Source organism: Polypterus senegalus, chromosome 4, assembly GCF_016835505.1.
Source record: "Polypterus senegalus isolate Bchr_013 chromosome 4, ASM1683550v1, whole genome shotgun sequence".
Taxonomy (NCBI): Eukaryota; Metazoa; Chordata; class Cladistia; order Polypteriformes; family Polypteridae; genus Polypterus; species Polypterus senegalus.
Genome location: NC_053157.1, coordinates 232,175,266 through 232,187,984, shown reverse-complemented (window position 1 = coordinate 232,187,984; position 12,719 = coordinate 232,175,266). Strand labels below are relative to the sequence as shown.

The following is a 12,719-nucleotide window of genomic DNA, read 5'->3' as shown; positions in this document are numbered from 1 at the left end:
ACGCGCCAGTTCACGGAGCCACTCGTGTACATGCATCAAGGTTCCCAGCTGTGCTGGTGCCATCTCGCTATGTCCATGGCTGTATTTAATGTTACCTTAGTCCTGGCACTTAAAACTTTCTCTCGCAGTTTCGCTGAGTTTGTGTCAAACACCACCCTGACCATCTCATCTTCCTCTCCATAAGCACAGTCCTTCACCCGTGAATATTTAGTGGCAGTTTGCTATTGGATTGCCGCTGACGGACGGCCTTATATGGGCAGGCACTAAATTACAAACGCCAGCGGCAGCCTGTCTATGAACTTAATTTAAAGTGTAGGTTTACATCGTGCTTTGTTTCCGAAGTAGCAGAACTCATGAATATGGTTGTATATGTCACTCGCCGCTTCTTATTGTTTCGCTGCCTTCTCAATTATATAATGCATGTTTTCTTCAGCGCTTTTTGAGGTCTTCCTGGTTTTCTATGTACTGCGTGATTACGGGAGGCGTGATGATGTCACACTAAACCGCCCCCACGGCGTTGAAGCTCATCTCCATTACAGTAAATGGAGAAAACAGCTCCCAGTTATGACCATTACGCCGTAGAATTTCGAAATAAAACCTGCCCAACTTTTGTAAGGAAGCTGTAAGGAATGAACCTGCCAAATTTCAGCCTTCCACCCACACGGGAAGTTGGAGAATTAGTGATGAGTCAGTGAGTGAGTCAGTGAGTGAGGACTTTGCCGTTTATTAGTATATTATATATGTATGTATGTATATATGTATATACATATATATAAAATTTGTTAATGTAGGTAGATCATTTTGACTTGGTCATTTTAAAAGTAGCTCGCAAGCCGAATAAGTGTTGGGCACCCCTGGTCTAGGCATAGAAAATGAGCAAGCAAAAATTGAGAGATCAAGAAAAGAAGGGCAAAGACCGGATTTTCCTTCTGTTTTGAGCAGTGATTAACAAATTCATTTACGTGAAACTGAATTTGCAGCTTCACAATAACATTTGCAAAGCATATTTTGCTTCCAGAGAAATTCCTGCCATTGACATAAGAAGAAAAGGCATTTATTAGTCCTGTCTGGAAGCGTTTGCATGCTTTATTGCTGCATGTGCCTGCTTGTCACTTGAAGATCTCTAAAAGAAAAGAAGGGGAAAATAAACACACACACCAAAAAAGAAAAAAAAGATCCCCGGACACATTTCCTGCCAGGTGTAGACATTGCATCAAGGTGCCAGGTAGTACGATGCCCACTTTGCCAGTCTTACTGATCACAACTTTAAGCTCCACTGAGCTGTGGGAATCAAGAAACAGGAATGGATGGTGGGTTGTGTGGTTTGGAAGTTCGCACAGCTTGCCAAGGGAATGATGGTGCATTCTGCTGCGTCTTTTGTGTGCAAAATATACAGCACGTCACCCTTTTTAAAAAAGACAAGGCATCCACATGGTGATGTGAACAACCGGCAGAAATCAAATTTATTTGGCTTGTTATGCAGCATATAACATGCATTAGGCGGCTGCTGAAAACACCACAAGTCAACAACAGAAGTGTGAATGAGGCATTAGGGAGCAAAAAAACTTTTAACAAGTTTTGTATTTTTTAAGTGCAAAATTGCCTGAAAAATAAATGATGGTGTCCATTAAATGAAACTACATACAAATCGAAAGTTGCCCGTTTCACTTATCACCAGTGGCAAAGAAATCCATGTAAAAATCTTTCTGAAAGGCTGGGCTTCTGCATCATTTTTTGCTAGTCACACGTCTTTACAAAGATCAGTTCTATGTCACATAGGAGTGAAGAAAATGGAAATGAAGCCATCGTATGAATGTGGGCCATTTTATTTTTTTTTTTTTGGTTTTCAAGGCTGGATGAGACACACTTTAACAAGCAGCACCATTGCAGGAGGGGAAAGCAGTCATGAAAAGAGCGATCTGAAGTAACAAACAGGATAAGAACAATTCTAATCAGATAACAATTAGTAATTATGTTCCATTATAATCAGATCATATTTTGTAATTCAAGAAATCGCTGCAGTGGAATCATTAACTCTTTGAGGACTGAACATATTTTCTTAAAAGCACCGTTTTTTTAAAAGCTCACAAAACAATGGTTGCACATGTAAATCAGCATAAGATGTCTGTTGCTGCATGTTGTGGCCACCAGTTTGCCATCTATTGCAGCTCGAGCTGCTCCCGGGTGGCATAATGGCTGGCAGAAATGCTCGGCAGGTTGGCTTCCAGGCTGGCCCCACTCGCCGGCTGTGAGCGCAGTGTAACACAATCTAGTTTGAAACTCTTGTCGGGGTTCAGATTGCACTCGTTAAAGTAGTAAAGGACTTGCGGTAAATGCAGACAGAGGCTGTTTATCTGTTCTCATCCTCTTAGATATTCTTGTTAGTCGTGGTAATTGTACTTTGACGACACATGATATTGTATATGGTGTTCCACAAGGCTCTATCCTATGTCCCCTGCTCTTTTCGATTTACATGCTTCCGTTAGGTCGGATTATCTCAAGGCATAATGTGAGCTACCACAGCTCTGCTGATGACACACAACTGTATTTATCAATAGCGCCTGATGACCCCGACTCTCTTGATTCACTGACCCAGTGTCTTGTGTTTCTGAAATGGATGAGTAGAAATTTTCTCAAACTAAATAAGGAGAAACAGAAATCTTAGTGATTGGGAAAAAATGGATATAATGAGAGTTTTAGAAATAAACTCGAATTCAATAGGATTAAAAGTCAAGAAAGAGGTAAAGAATTTAGGGGGTAACTATTGACAATGACCTGAATTTCAAGTCACATATTAATCAGATTACCAGGACAGCATTTTTTCCACTTAAGGAATATAACAAACGTTAGATACCTTATAACTTTGCAAGATGCTGAGAAAGGAGTTCACACTTTTGTTTTCAGCTAACCAGATTACTGTAACGCACTCCAACAAAGACCACCCAAAAAAGACCAATTAGTTATAACGAGTGCAGAATGCAACTGCTAGAATCTTAACTAGGAAAAGAGAATCCGAGCACAACACCCCAGTCTTAGCGTCACTACATTGGTTACTTGTGCCATTTACAATTAACTTTAAAATACGGCTTATGGTGTACAAAGCCTTCTATAATCTGCTACATCTTATATTTCTGAATGCCTCACACTCCAAGTCGTAACCTTAGGTCTTCAAATGAGGGTCTGCTTAGAATTCCAAGAGCTAAACTTAAAAGAAGTGGTGAGGCGAGCGGCCTTCTGCTGTTAGGCACCTAAAATCTGGAATAGCTGACCGATAGAAATTGGCCAGGCTAATGTGGAGGCTCCGAGGCTAAGGATCTGCGCTGGTATCAGGAAGGTTGCCGGTTCGAATCCCTGTCACTGCCAAAAGAGATCCCACTCTGCTGGGCCCATGAGCAAAGCCCTTAACCTTAAATTGCTCCAGGGGTGCTGTACAATGGCTGACCCTGTGCTCTGACCCCAAATGGTATGCGAAAACTAACAAATTCCTAATACAAGAAATTGTATATGGCAAAATAAAGAACAATAAACAAAATACGGTGCAGCACTTTAAAACACTGCTGAAAACACATTACTTTAACATGGCTTTCTCAGAACTTCTTCTTAATTGAATTTTCAGACCATCAGGATTTAACTAATTATTATTATTATCATTCCTGGTGGCCCCAAAATCCTTATTGACCCCTACTCTTTCTTCTGTTCTGTTTCCAGTTTTCTGTGGTGGCGATCTGTACCCACACCACCTGATCAAAGCATTGTGATGTCCCTACATTGACGGATTAAAGGCCAGAAGTCCACATGACCGTCATCATCAAGTTCTTCCATGTGAACCCTGAATACCATGAGGACTGAGTGACGTCATTTATGTCAGGTAGAATGCCCAGAGGGGGCCGTCTGGAGTTTTGTTTTTTCTGTCCTCCCTGGGCATCGGACCTTACTTTTATTCTATGTTAATTAGTGTTCCCTAATCCTATTTTCTTATTTATTTTGTCTTTTTTCTCTTTCTTTATCTTGTAAAGCATTTTGAGTTCCATCATTTGTATGAAAATGCATGATAAAAATAAAATGTTGCTGTTGTTGTCGTCATTGTAAGTGGCGGTCCTCCCGGGCGAACGTTGCTGCAGGGGTGTCAGCTACACGAATGTGTTCAGGACTATGATCAGCTGATGCTGGTACCTCACATTTGTTTTCGATTACTTGCATCAATATCAGAGTCTGACAAGTCAAGAGTCCAATTCAGCGATAATATGCAAAAGGTCATCCACGGAGCATTTCACTTTAATCTCTCGCCAGATGTCATTTTGCCATCATTTGCTCTTCGCTACTCACGTGACCACAGGGAACCTCGGTCAAACCAGTGAAGCTAACTTTCCTTGTAGCAAAGAGAGTCGAACTAAAACATAACGGTGGGTATGGTCACCGTTTATAGTTGACTGCCACCTTTAACCTCTCCCTCTGGACAAACGTCAACATCCTCCCTGAAAAGAGTTAAATAACAAGAAAAACAGAAATGTCCTAACGAGATTGTGACAAACCAGTGACAATTTCCTTCTCTTAACATTTTCAAGGTGAGTTTTATGAAAAATGCACATTAATCACTTTCTTCTGAAGACTTACAGACAGAAGACGACGGCTTCTCATCCAGTGCCCATGGAGAGGATCTCCGGTCAGCCGGACTGCTCACTTCTGGACTCAATTCTTCTGATTTCAAGTCCTCCATCTTCAAACCAGCAGGAAAGTCCCATTCAGGGGCTGCAGTTACACCCACCTCCTCTTTCAGGGGCACAGATTGCTCTTCCTCTCTACTGCAGACCAATTCCTCACTTAACTCCTCCTTCACGCAGACAAGGATTACACTTGTCTCCTCTTTGACCTGGACAGGGACCTCTTCACGCTCCTCCTCTTTAATGCAGTCCCAGCTCTCTGCCATAGTTTCTGCTACAGACGGGTTAGTTTCCAGACTGGTGACGGTTCCTCACTCATTGAGCCGACAGGTGAGATGTACTGAAAAAATAATAATGTCAATTAAAAATTATTTTTTTCAGTAAACTGAATATCTAAAACTCTTTCCCAAAGAGTGAATAAGCACAAAAATGAAAAACGTCAAGATTTTTGATATACAAACCAACTTGTTTTTAAAATGACTTATGAAACTTTTCAACAGGCTTAGCTGCATACATAGTTCCATGCAAAAGTTTAGACACCCCTGGTATAGCCAATGGTTTTAAGTGTGCCACTGTGGTCTGTGAGGTAGTTTATTAAAAATAGGTGTCACCTGAACCCACAGGGAGTTGAGAAGACACAGATGGCAGATGACACAGGTCAGGTCAGGGGGCCATGCACGGATATGGCGCATTGCTGCACCCACCACATGACTAAACAGCTTGGGATCCTGGTTGGCAACCCCCCAACCACCCCAGGCAGACATGCGGTCCAGTCCCAGCCTCCGGAAATGACCATCTATCTGCTATAGCCAGGTGTTACAGTGGGCATCCCCTTAGCCTGGTCTTCAGCTGGACCAATCCTCTGGGAATTGCTCCACTTAGCCATAATGCCATAACTGATGAGAACCTAAGTGGATGGATCAGGCCAAGGGGACACCCATATGACACCTGACAGCGGCAGATACAGTTAGGTCCATAAATATTTGGACAGAGACAACGTTTTTCTAATTTTGGTTCTGTACATTACTACAATGAATTTTAAATGAAACAACTCAGATGCAGTTGAAGTGCAGACTTTCTTCTTTAATACAGTGGGTTGAACAAAAAGATTGCATAAAAATGTGAGGCAAGTAAAGCATTTTTTTTTTTAACACAATCCCTTCATTTCAGGGGCTCAAAAGTAATTGGAGCCCAAGTAGAAAGCCAAAGAGACACTGGAATGGGTTCAAAACAACAACGTGGATGTCCTGGGGTGGCTGAGTCAGAGTCCGAATCTCAAACCAATGGAGAATTCCTGACTGTCACAATCGACATGACCCCAGGCAGAGCTGGAATGGTTTTACCAAACAGAAGAAATGGGGTTGGATGGCAGATCAGAGAACGACAGAGTGGAAGGCACAGACTCAAGGTTGCCATCTACTCAATATGGACTTCAAGGAAATGAGTTGTGCTTGAAGCTGTGATGTGCCTGTGACCACACCTGCTGGTGAGCCTCAGAGTTTCTCCCAGTTTCCAGTTGCCTTTGGATTGTGTTGGGACAACGCGGCCCTTATTGACACTCTGATTTGCTTGTAAGTTCTCTCAATGAAAGGCCTACACTTCTAAGAGGAATAATGTCATGTCTCACTTCATGTGTTAATTGCCATGTCCTTGTCATTTTAAGAAGCACTTTCAGAGGGTGTCTGCTTTAACACAGACACAAGGTATTTAAATAATCAACACAACAAGGGACACCTGAGCAATTTGTATGCTTCATCTTGCAAGGCTTCATATACTTGAATTGCTGCAGAACATCTGCAGGTTGTAACCTATTAGGGAGAAGACCCATTTCTAATATTTTGAAATGTATTCTTTATTTTTATTTTTTTGCTAACCTAAAATTTAAATGTAAACCTCAGGCAGTAAACTGCTTACCTTTGCAACATTTTAGTCAATCATTGCATTTCAACTGCTTAAATATGAAGAAAGAGTGAGATCTTCCAAAACCTTTGACTGGCAGTGACACACACACACACATATATATATATATATATATATATATATATATATATATATATATATATATATATATATATATATATATATATAAGCTTATTGTCTTTTTAAATTATTTTAACCACTTAGCATTCCATTACTATACGTATGATTTGTATGTGACAAATTTGATTTCATTTGAAAACATTGGTTCAGCACTGGCAAGCACCAAGGTGAGCTACATTGGTGTGAGGAGCACGAAAAGGAAAAGACCTGGGATCCAACTCGGAAAGCACCACTATACGGTTTAGACCCAAAAACGGACTTGCTGGGCTTTTCCAAGTTATTGGAGGCAGAGCGGACTGTGAAATATAACGCTACCTGGGGCACATTTTTATCACATTCCCATGCTGCAGATACACCCAGAGACAATACACTCGATCTACACACAATACTGCAATACACACTTCCGGATGCAGTACCTCGTGGGAAACAGTGCATCCTCGTAATAACAGAAAATAAAACAAAACAAACAATAATCAAAAATCTCTTTCGGAACAATTGATAAAATAAACATATAAGCCTAAATAAAAAAGGCATAAAACACTCAAAATGGGGGATTGTAAGGGAGCGTCAGTTATGGCACTACGGACACGCGGCGCGATTCACCCAAGGGCGACGTGGCTCGCAACCGACCGGCTGGTCCAGGGCAAGGGGGCGCCCACGTAACACCTCGCTGGGGTAGACAGATGGGCGAGACTAGACCGCGTGTCTGCCTGATGGGATGCCAACCGGGATCCCGTGCTGTTTCGTCGTGTGGTGGGTACGGTGTCGCGTTGTACCCGTGCATGCTCCCTAACCTTACCTGCTGCGCTGCACATTCAATAACTGTATGAGGGTACAGCGTTATCTTGCCTACACAACTCACACAAAATAAGTAGAAACATTTTGACATGTATGCAACGACCCCTCCCTCCGTGTTCGAATCATGTTTTGATTTTACACAAAGTCGCATGGTCATGACGAAAGCCTGCCCGGGCCCAGAGCGTTAAGCGCCGTGTGCGTGCAAGTCAGCAGGGGAGTAGGGAGAGGGGTGCTCGGGAAAAGAGTTGAACAAACGTGCCCCGTATAAGTTTGCTGCCCACATACTGTGTAACAGACAGATGATCGCCCGGAAGTGCAGCGTCAAACACAACCCTGCTAAGCCTCCTGAAAACACAGCGCTGAAGACAACAGCCGCGGACAAGAGGACCCTATCGAAGAGTTTGCTCTCCGTTTCCAGGAGGGCGGTGAAATGGCACCCTGGAGAACTGTCACCAGCAGTGTGGCATCCTAGCGTACAAATTAGTAGCCGCAGATGTGTGTACAAAAACGGAAAAGCCCGTCACAGTCGTCTGGTCTCCGCGTGTCTGTAGCGCGTGATTCTCCCGAGTTTAAAGAGCCACCTAAGAATACGATGTAAAGGGCGTGAAGCCATTGGGTCGGCGCCGCACAGCACCGCGAGAATGACGCGCTTTGTCATGCTGTGTTAAGCCGAGACTGATCAGCTCTTTTCTGCTGCCTGGGGAGGCGACAGTATATTCAGATGCGATAACACAAATACAGCATGGGTTGGAGACGTAGACTCGAAATACTCTTATGATGACTAACAACCGAGCCTGGCAGCGACATATCATGGGTTTAAGAAAGACAGAGGTCACGGTGCAAGCACAAACCATGTAGCGTGCCCAACACGGCGAACAGAAAATACATAAATGTAACTCAATTACTGAATAAACAGCTTGGCAGATCGGTAGATTCTGAGTGTCCAAACAACGAATTGAACCGAAGAGATTACATTTCAGAGGCACGGAGCACACTTACCATGGAGCCCCAGCTGTAGACAGGGGTGGGATTAACGAATTTCAGACTCAGCGCCTCACTCGGCTGGCAGCCACGCGATTTACAAGACTTGTGATGGACTCCACCAGCACTTTACCATTCCCCCCCCCGTATCCCCGTCGATTTCCGGCTGCGTCATAATTGTGTGTGTGTGGGTGGGGTGTTATGGGGTGGTGTGTCCGTAATGTCGCACGCGTGCGCATTCCTAACGTTTGAACTCTCCGTCTCCATACCCGCTTCCGTCAAAAAGAACTTCATTTCCCAGCAGCCCATGCAACGCCTGCTAATCGCTCATAGGCTCGTTTCACAAAAGTCAGAAGATTGACGGGCTGCTCTACGTCCTGTTAATTTGCCTTCAATGGTTTCAATGTATCCTTTTCATTATTATTACTTAAAAAACAATACGTTTTCAAAATATTACCTTTTCTTAAGAAGAGTTGTATTAATAGTATTGAACTTTTATTGCTCAACAAATAAGTTATGAAACGTTCAAAACAGTTTAGCAAGAAAATCCTTTATAATATCTCAGTACATCTGTGGGCACATCTGGAACTGAATGTGCAGTCACAGACAAGTCACAATAGCTATTGTGTTTATTTCCAAGAAAATCACAGCAAAGCTATATATAATTAAAATGCAATATCTTCTTCTTCTTTCGCTGTTCCTGTTAGGAGTTGCCACAGCAGATCATCTTCTTCCATATCTTTCTGTCCTCGTCATCTTGTTCTGACACCCCCATCTCTCACAGCATCCATAAACCTTCTCTTTGGACTTCCTCTGTTCCTCTTGCCTGGCAGCTCTATCCTTAACTTCCTTCTCCCAGTATACCCAGCATCTCTCCTCTGCACATGTCCTAACAAACACAATCTCACCTCTCTGACTTGGTCTTCCAACCTGAGCTGACCCTCTAATGTCCTCATTTCTAATCCTGTCCATCCTCGTCACACCCAATGCAAATCTCAACATCTTTAACTTTGCCACCTCCAGCTCTGTCTCCTGCTATCTGGTCAGTGCCACCGTCTCCAGCCCATATAACACAGCTGGTCTCACTACCATCCTGTAGACCTTCCCTTTCACTCTTGCTGATACCCGTCTGTCACAAGTCACTCCTGACACTCTTCTCCACCCACTCCACCCTGCCTGCATTCTCCTTTTCACCTCTCTTCCACAATCCCCATTACTCTGTACTGTTGATCCCAAGTATTTAAACTCATCCACCTTTGCCAACTCTACTCTCTTCATCCTCACCATTCCACTGACCTCCATCTCATTTACACACATGTATTCTGTCTTGGTGGTCCTACTGACCTTCATTCCTCTCCTCTCTAGAGCATATCTCCACCTCTCCAGGGTCTCCTCAACCTGCTCACTACAGACTACAATGTCATCAGCAAACATCATAGTCCACGGGGACTCCTGTCTAATCTCGTCTGTCAGCCTCTCCATCACCACTGCAAATAAGAAAGGACTCAGAGCCGATCCCTGATGTAATCTCACCTCCGTCACTCCCACCACAGACCTCACCACAGTCACACTTCCCTCGTACATATCCTGTACAACTCTTACGTACTTCTCTCTCACAAATATGTAATATTCGATCTTTTTCCTCAATAAATAAATGACCAAGTATAATATTTTTTGTCTCATTTGTTTAACTGGCTTCTCTTTATGTACTTTTAGGACTTTAGTGAAAATCTGATGATGTTTTAGGTCATATTTATGAAGAAATATAGAAAATTCTAAAGGGATCACAAACTTTCCAGCACAGTTGTGTATATATATATATATATATATATATATATATATATATATATATATATATATATATATATATATATATATATTGTGGTCCCCAGCCGGGACGCCCAGGAGGACCAGAGGAGGGTTTGTGCCTCCTCCAGACCGCCAGGCGGCACCCAGGTGCCTGAGGAACCCTGGAGCCCAGCACTTCCGCCACAACAGGAAGTGCTGGGGGGAAGAGGACAGACGACACCCGGATGGCTTCCGGGTGTGCAGCTGGCACTTCCGCCACACTGGGGTGTGGCTAGGACTGATTGCTGGGAAGCAGCTGGAGCCCATCCGGGTTCCTATTTAAGGGGCCGCCTCCCTCCAGTCAGAAGCGAGAGTCGGGTGGAAGAGGACGGAGCTGAGAGAAAGGACGGGAGGCAGCCAGGAGAGAGGCATTGGACTTGTGAGGCCTGGACAGTTGGGGGAATCGGTGCAAGAGGCACTGGGGTTTGAGCAGAGTTTTGTAAATATTGTAAATAAACAAGTGTGGTGGAACCAACGATGTCTGTCTGCTTGTGTCCGGGTTCAAGTTCACAATATATATATATATATATATATATATATATATATATATATATATATATATATATATATATATATATATATATATATACTGATCAAAAGAATTAAAGGAACACTTTTTAATCAGAGTATAGCATAATGTCAATGAAACTTATGGGATATTAATCTGGTCAGTTAAGTAGCAGAGGGGGTTGTTAATCAGTTTCAGCTGCTGTGGTGTTAATGAAATTAACAACAGATGCACTAGAGGGCAACAATGAGATGACCCCAAAACAGGAATGGTTTAACAGGTGGAGGCCACTGACATTTTTCCCTCCTCATCTTTTCGGACTGTTTCTTCACTAGTTTCACATTTGGCTACAGTCAGTGTCACTACTGGTAGCATGAGGCGATACCTGGACCCTACAGAGGTTGCACAGGTAGTCCAACTTCTCCAGGATGGCACATCAATACGTGTCATTGCCAGAAGGTTTGCTGTGTCTCCCTGCACAGTCTCAAGGGCATGAAGGAGATTCTAGGAGACAGGCAGTTTGTCTAGGAGAGCTGGACAGGACCATGGAAGGTCCATAACCCATCAGCAGGACCAGTATCTGCTCCTTTGGGCAAGGAGGAACAGGATGAGCACTGCCAGAGCCCTACAAAATGACCTCCAGCAGTCCACTGGTGTGAATGTCTCTGACCAAACAACCAGAAAGACTTCATGAGGGTGACCAAAGGGCCCCATGTCCTCTAATGGGCCCTGAGCTCTCTGCCCAGCAGCATGCAGCTCGATTGGCATTCACCATAGAATACCAGAATTGGCAGATGCACCACTGGTGCCCTGTGCTTTTTACAGATGAGAGCAGGTTCACCCTGAGCACGTGACAGAAGTGAAAGGGTCTGGAGAAGCCATGGAGAACATTATGCTGCCTGTAACATCATTCAGCATGAGCAGTTTGGTGGTGGGTTAATGATTGTCTGGGGAGGCATATCCATGGAGGGTCACACAGACCACTACAGGCTTGACAAAGGCACCTTGGCTGCCATTAGGTATCAGGATGAAATCCTTGGACCCATTGTCAGACCCTATGCTGGTACAGTGGCTCCTGGTGCACAACAATTCCTGGCCTCATGTGGTGAGAGTATGCAGGCAGTTCCTGGAGGATGAAGGAATTGATACCATTGACTGGCCACCACACTTTCCTGACCTAAATCCAATAGAACACCTCTGGGACATTATGTTTTGGTCCATCCAATGCCACCAGGTTGCACCTCAGACTGTCCAGGAGCTCAGTGATGCCCTGGTCCAGATCTGGGATGAGATCCCCCACAACACCATCTGTCATCTCATTAGAAGCATGCACCGATGTTGTCAGGCATGTATACAAGAACACAGGGGCCATACAAAGTGCTGCGTACAATTTGGAGTTGATGCAATTCAATTTTGGCAAAATGGACTAGCCTACCACATCATTTGTTCACTCTGATTTTTGGGGCGTCTTTGAATTCAGGGCTCTGTAGGTTGATCCTTTTCATTTCCATCAAACGATGTGGCATCCTTTCGTTCCTAACACATTACCCAGTCTATATCAGTATAGATATCCAGGAGGATTTCTTTTTCCCATTGAGATCTGATGTGTTTTCAAAGTGTTCCTTTAATTTTTTTGAGCAGTTTATATACTCAGGGATGACCAAAGTGTATCAAGCTGAAATCAAATCAAAATCTGGTTGACCCTCCATTACGCCCAATTCAACCTTCAGGGTGCATTTTTTTGCTGACCACCTGCCTTTTTCAGCCCCCCTTTACAATGGACATTCTACAATCTTCAGGTTGCTGCTATCATACAAAATCAGGCACATAAATCGCAACATCAAGTCGAGTTTTGAAAGTCCCCAAAGTCTTAACTGCCTTCC

The 12,719-nt window shown here is 43.6% G+C and overlaps 1 protein-coding gene across 1 annotated transcript in view; it reads right to left on the bottom strand.

Annotated features, from left to right (window-relative positions):
- LOC120528888 (zinc finger protein 260-like) overlaps positions 1-8,650 on the bottom strand; it is a 13,904-nt gene extending 5,254 nt beyond the window's left edge. The window contains exons 1-2 of the mRNA XM_039752965.1: positions 8,499-8,650; positions 4,615-5,001 (exon numbers count right to left, since the gene is read on the bottom strand). Of these exons, the coding sequence (XP_039608899.1) occupies positions 4,615-4,927 (313 nt within the window). The 5' untranslated portion in view covers positions 4,928-5,001; positions 8,499-8,650. The remainder of the gene's footprint in view (positions 1-4,614; positions 5,002-8,498) is intronic.
- Between the last annotated feature and the right edge of the window lie 4,069 nt (positions 8,651-12,719).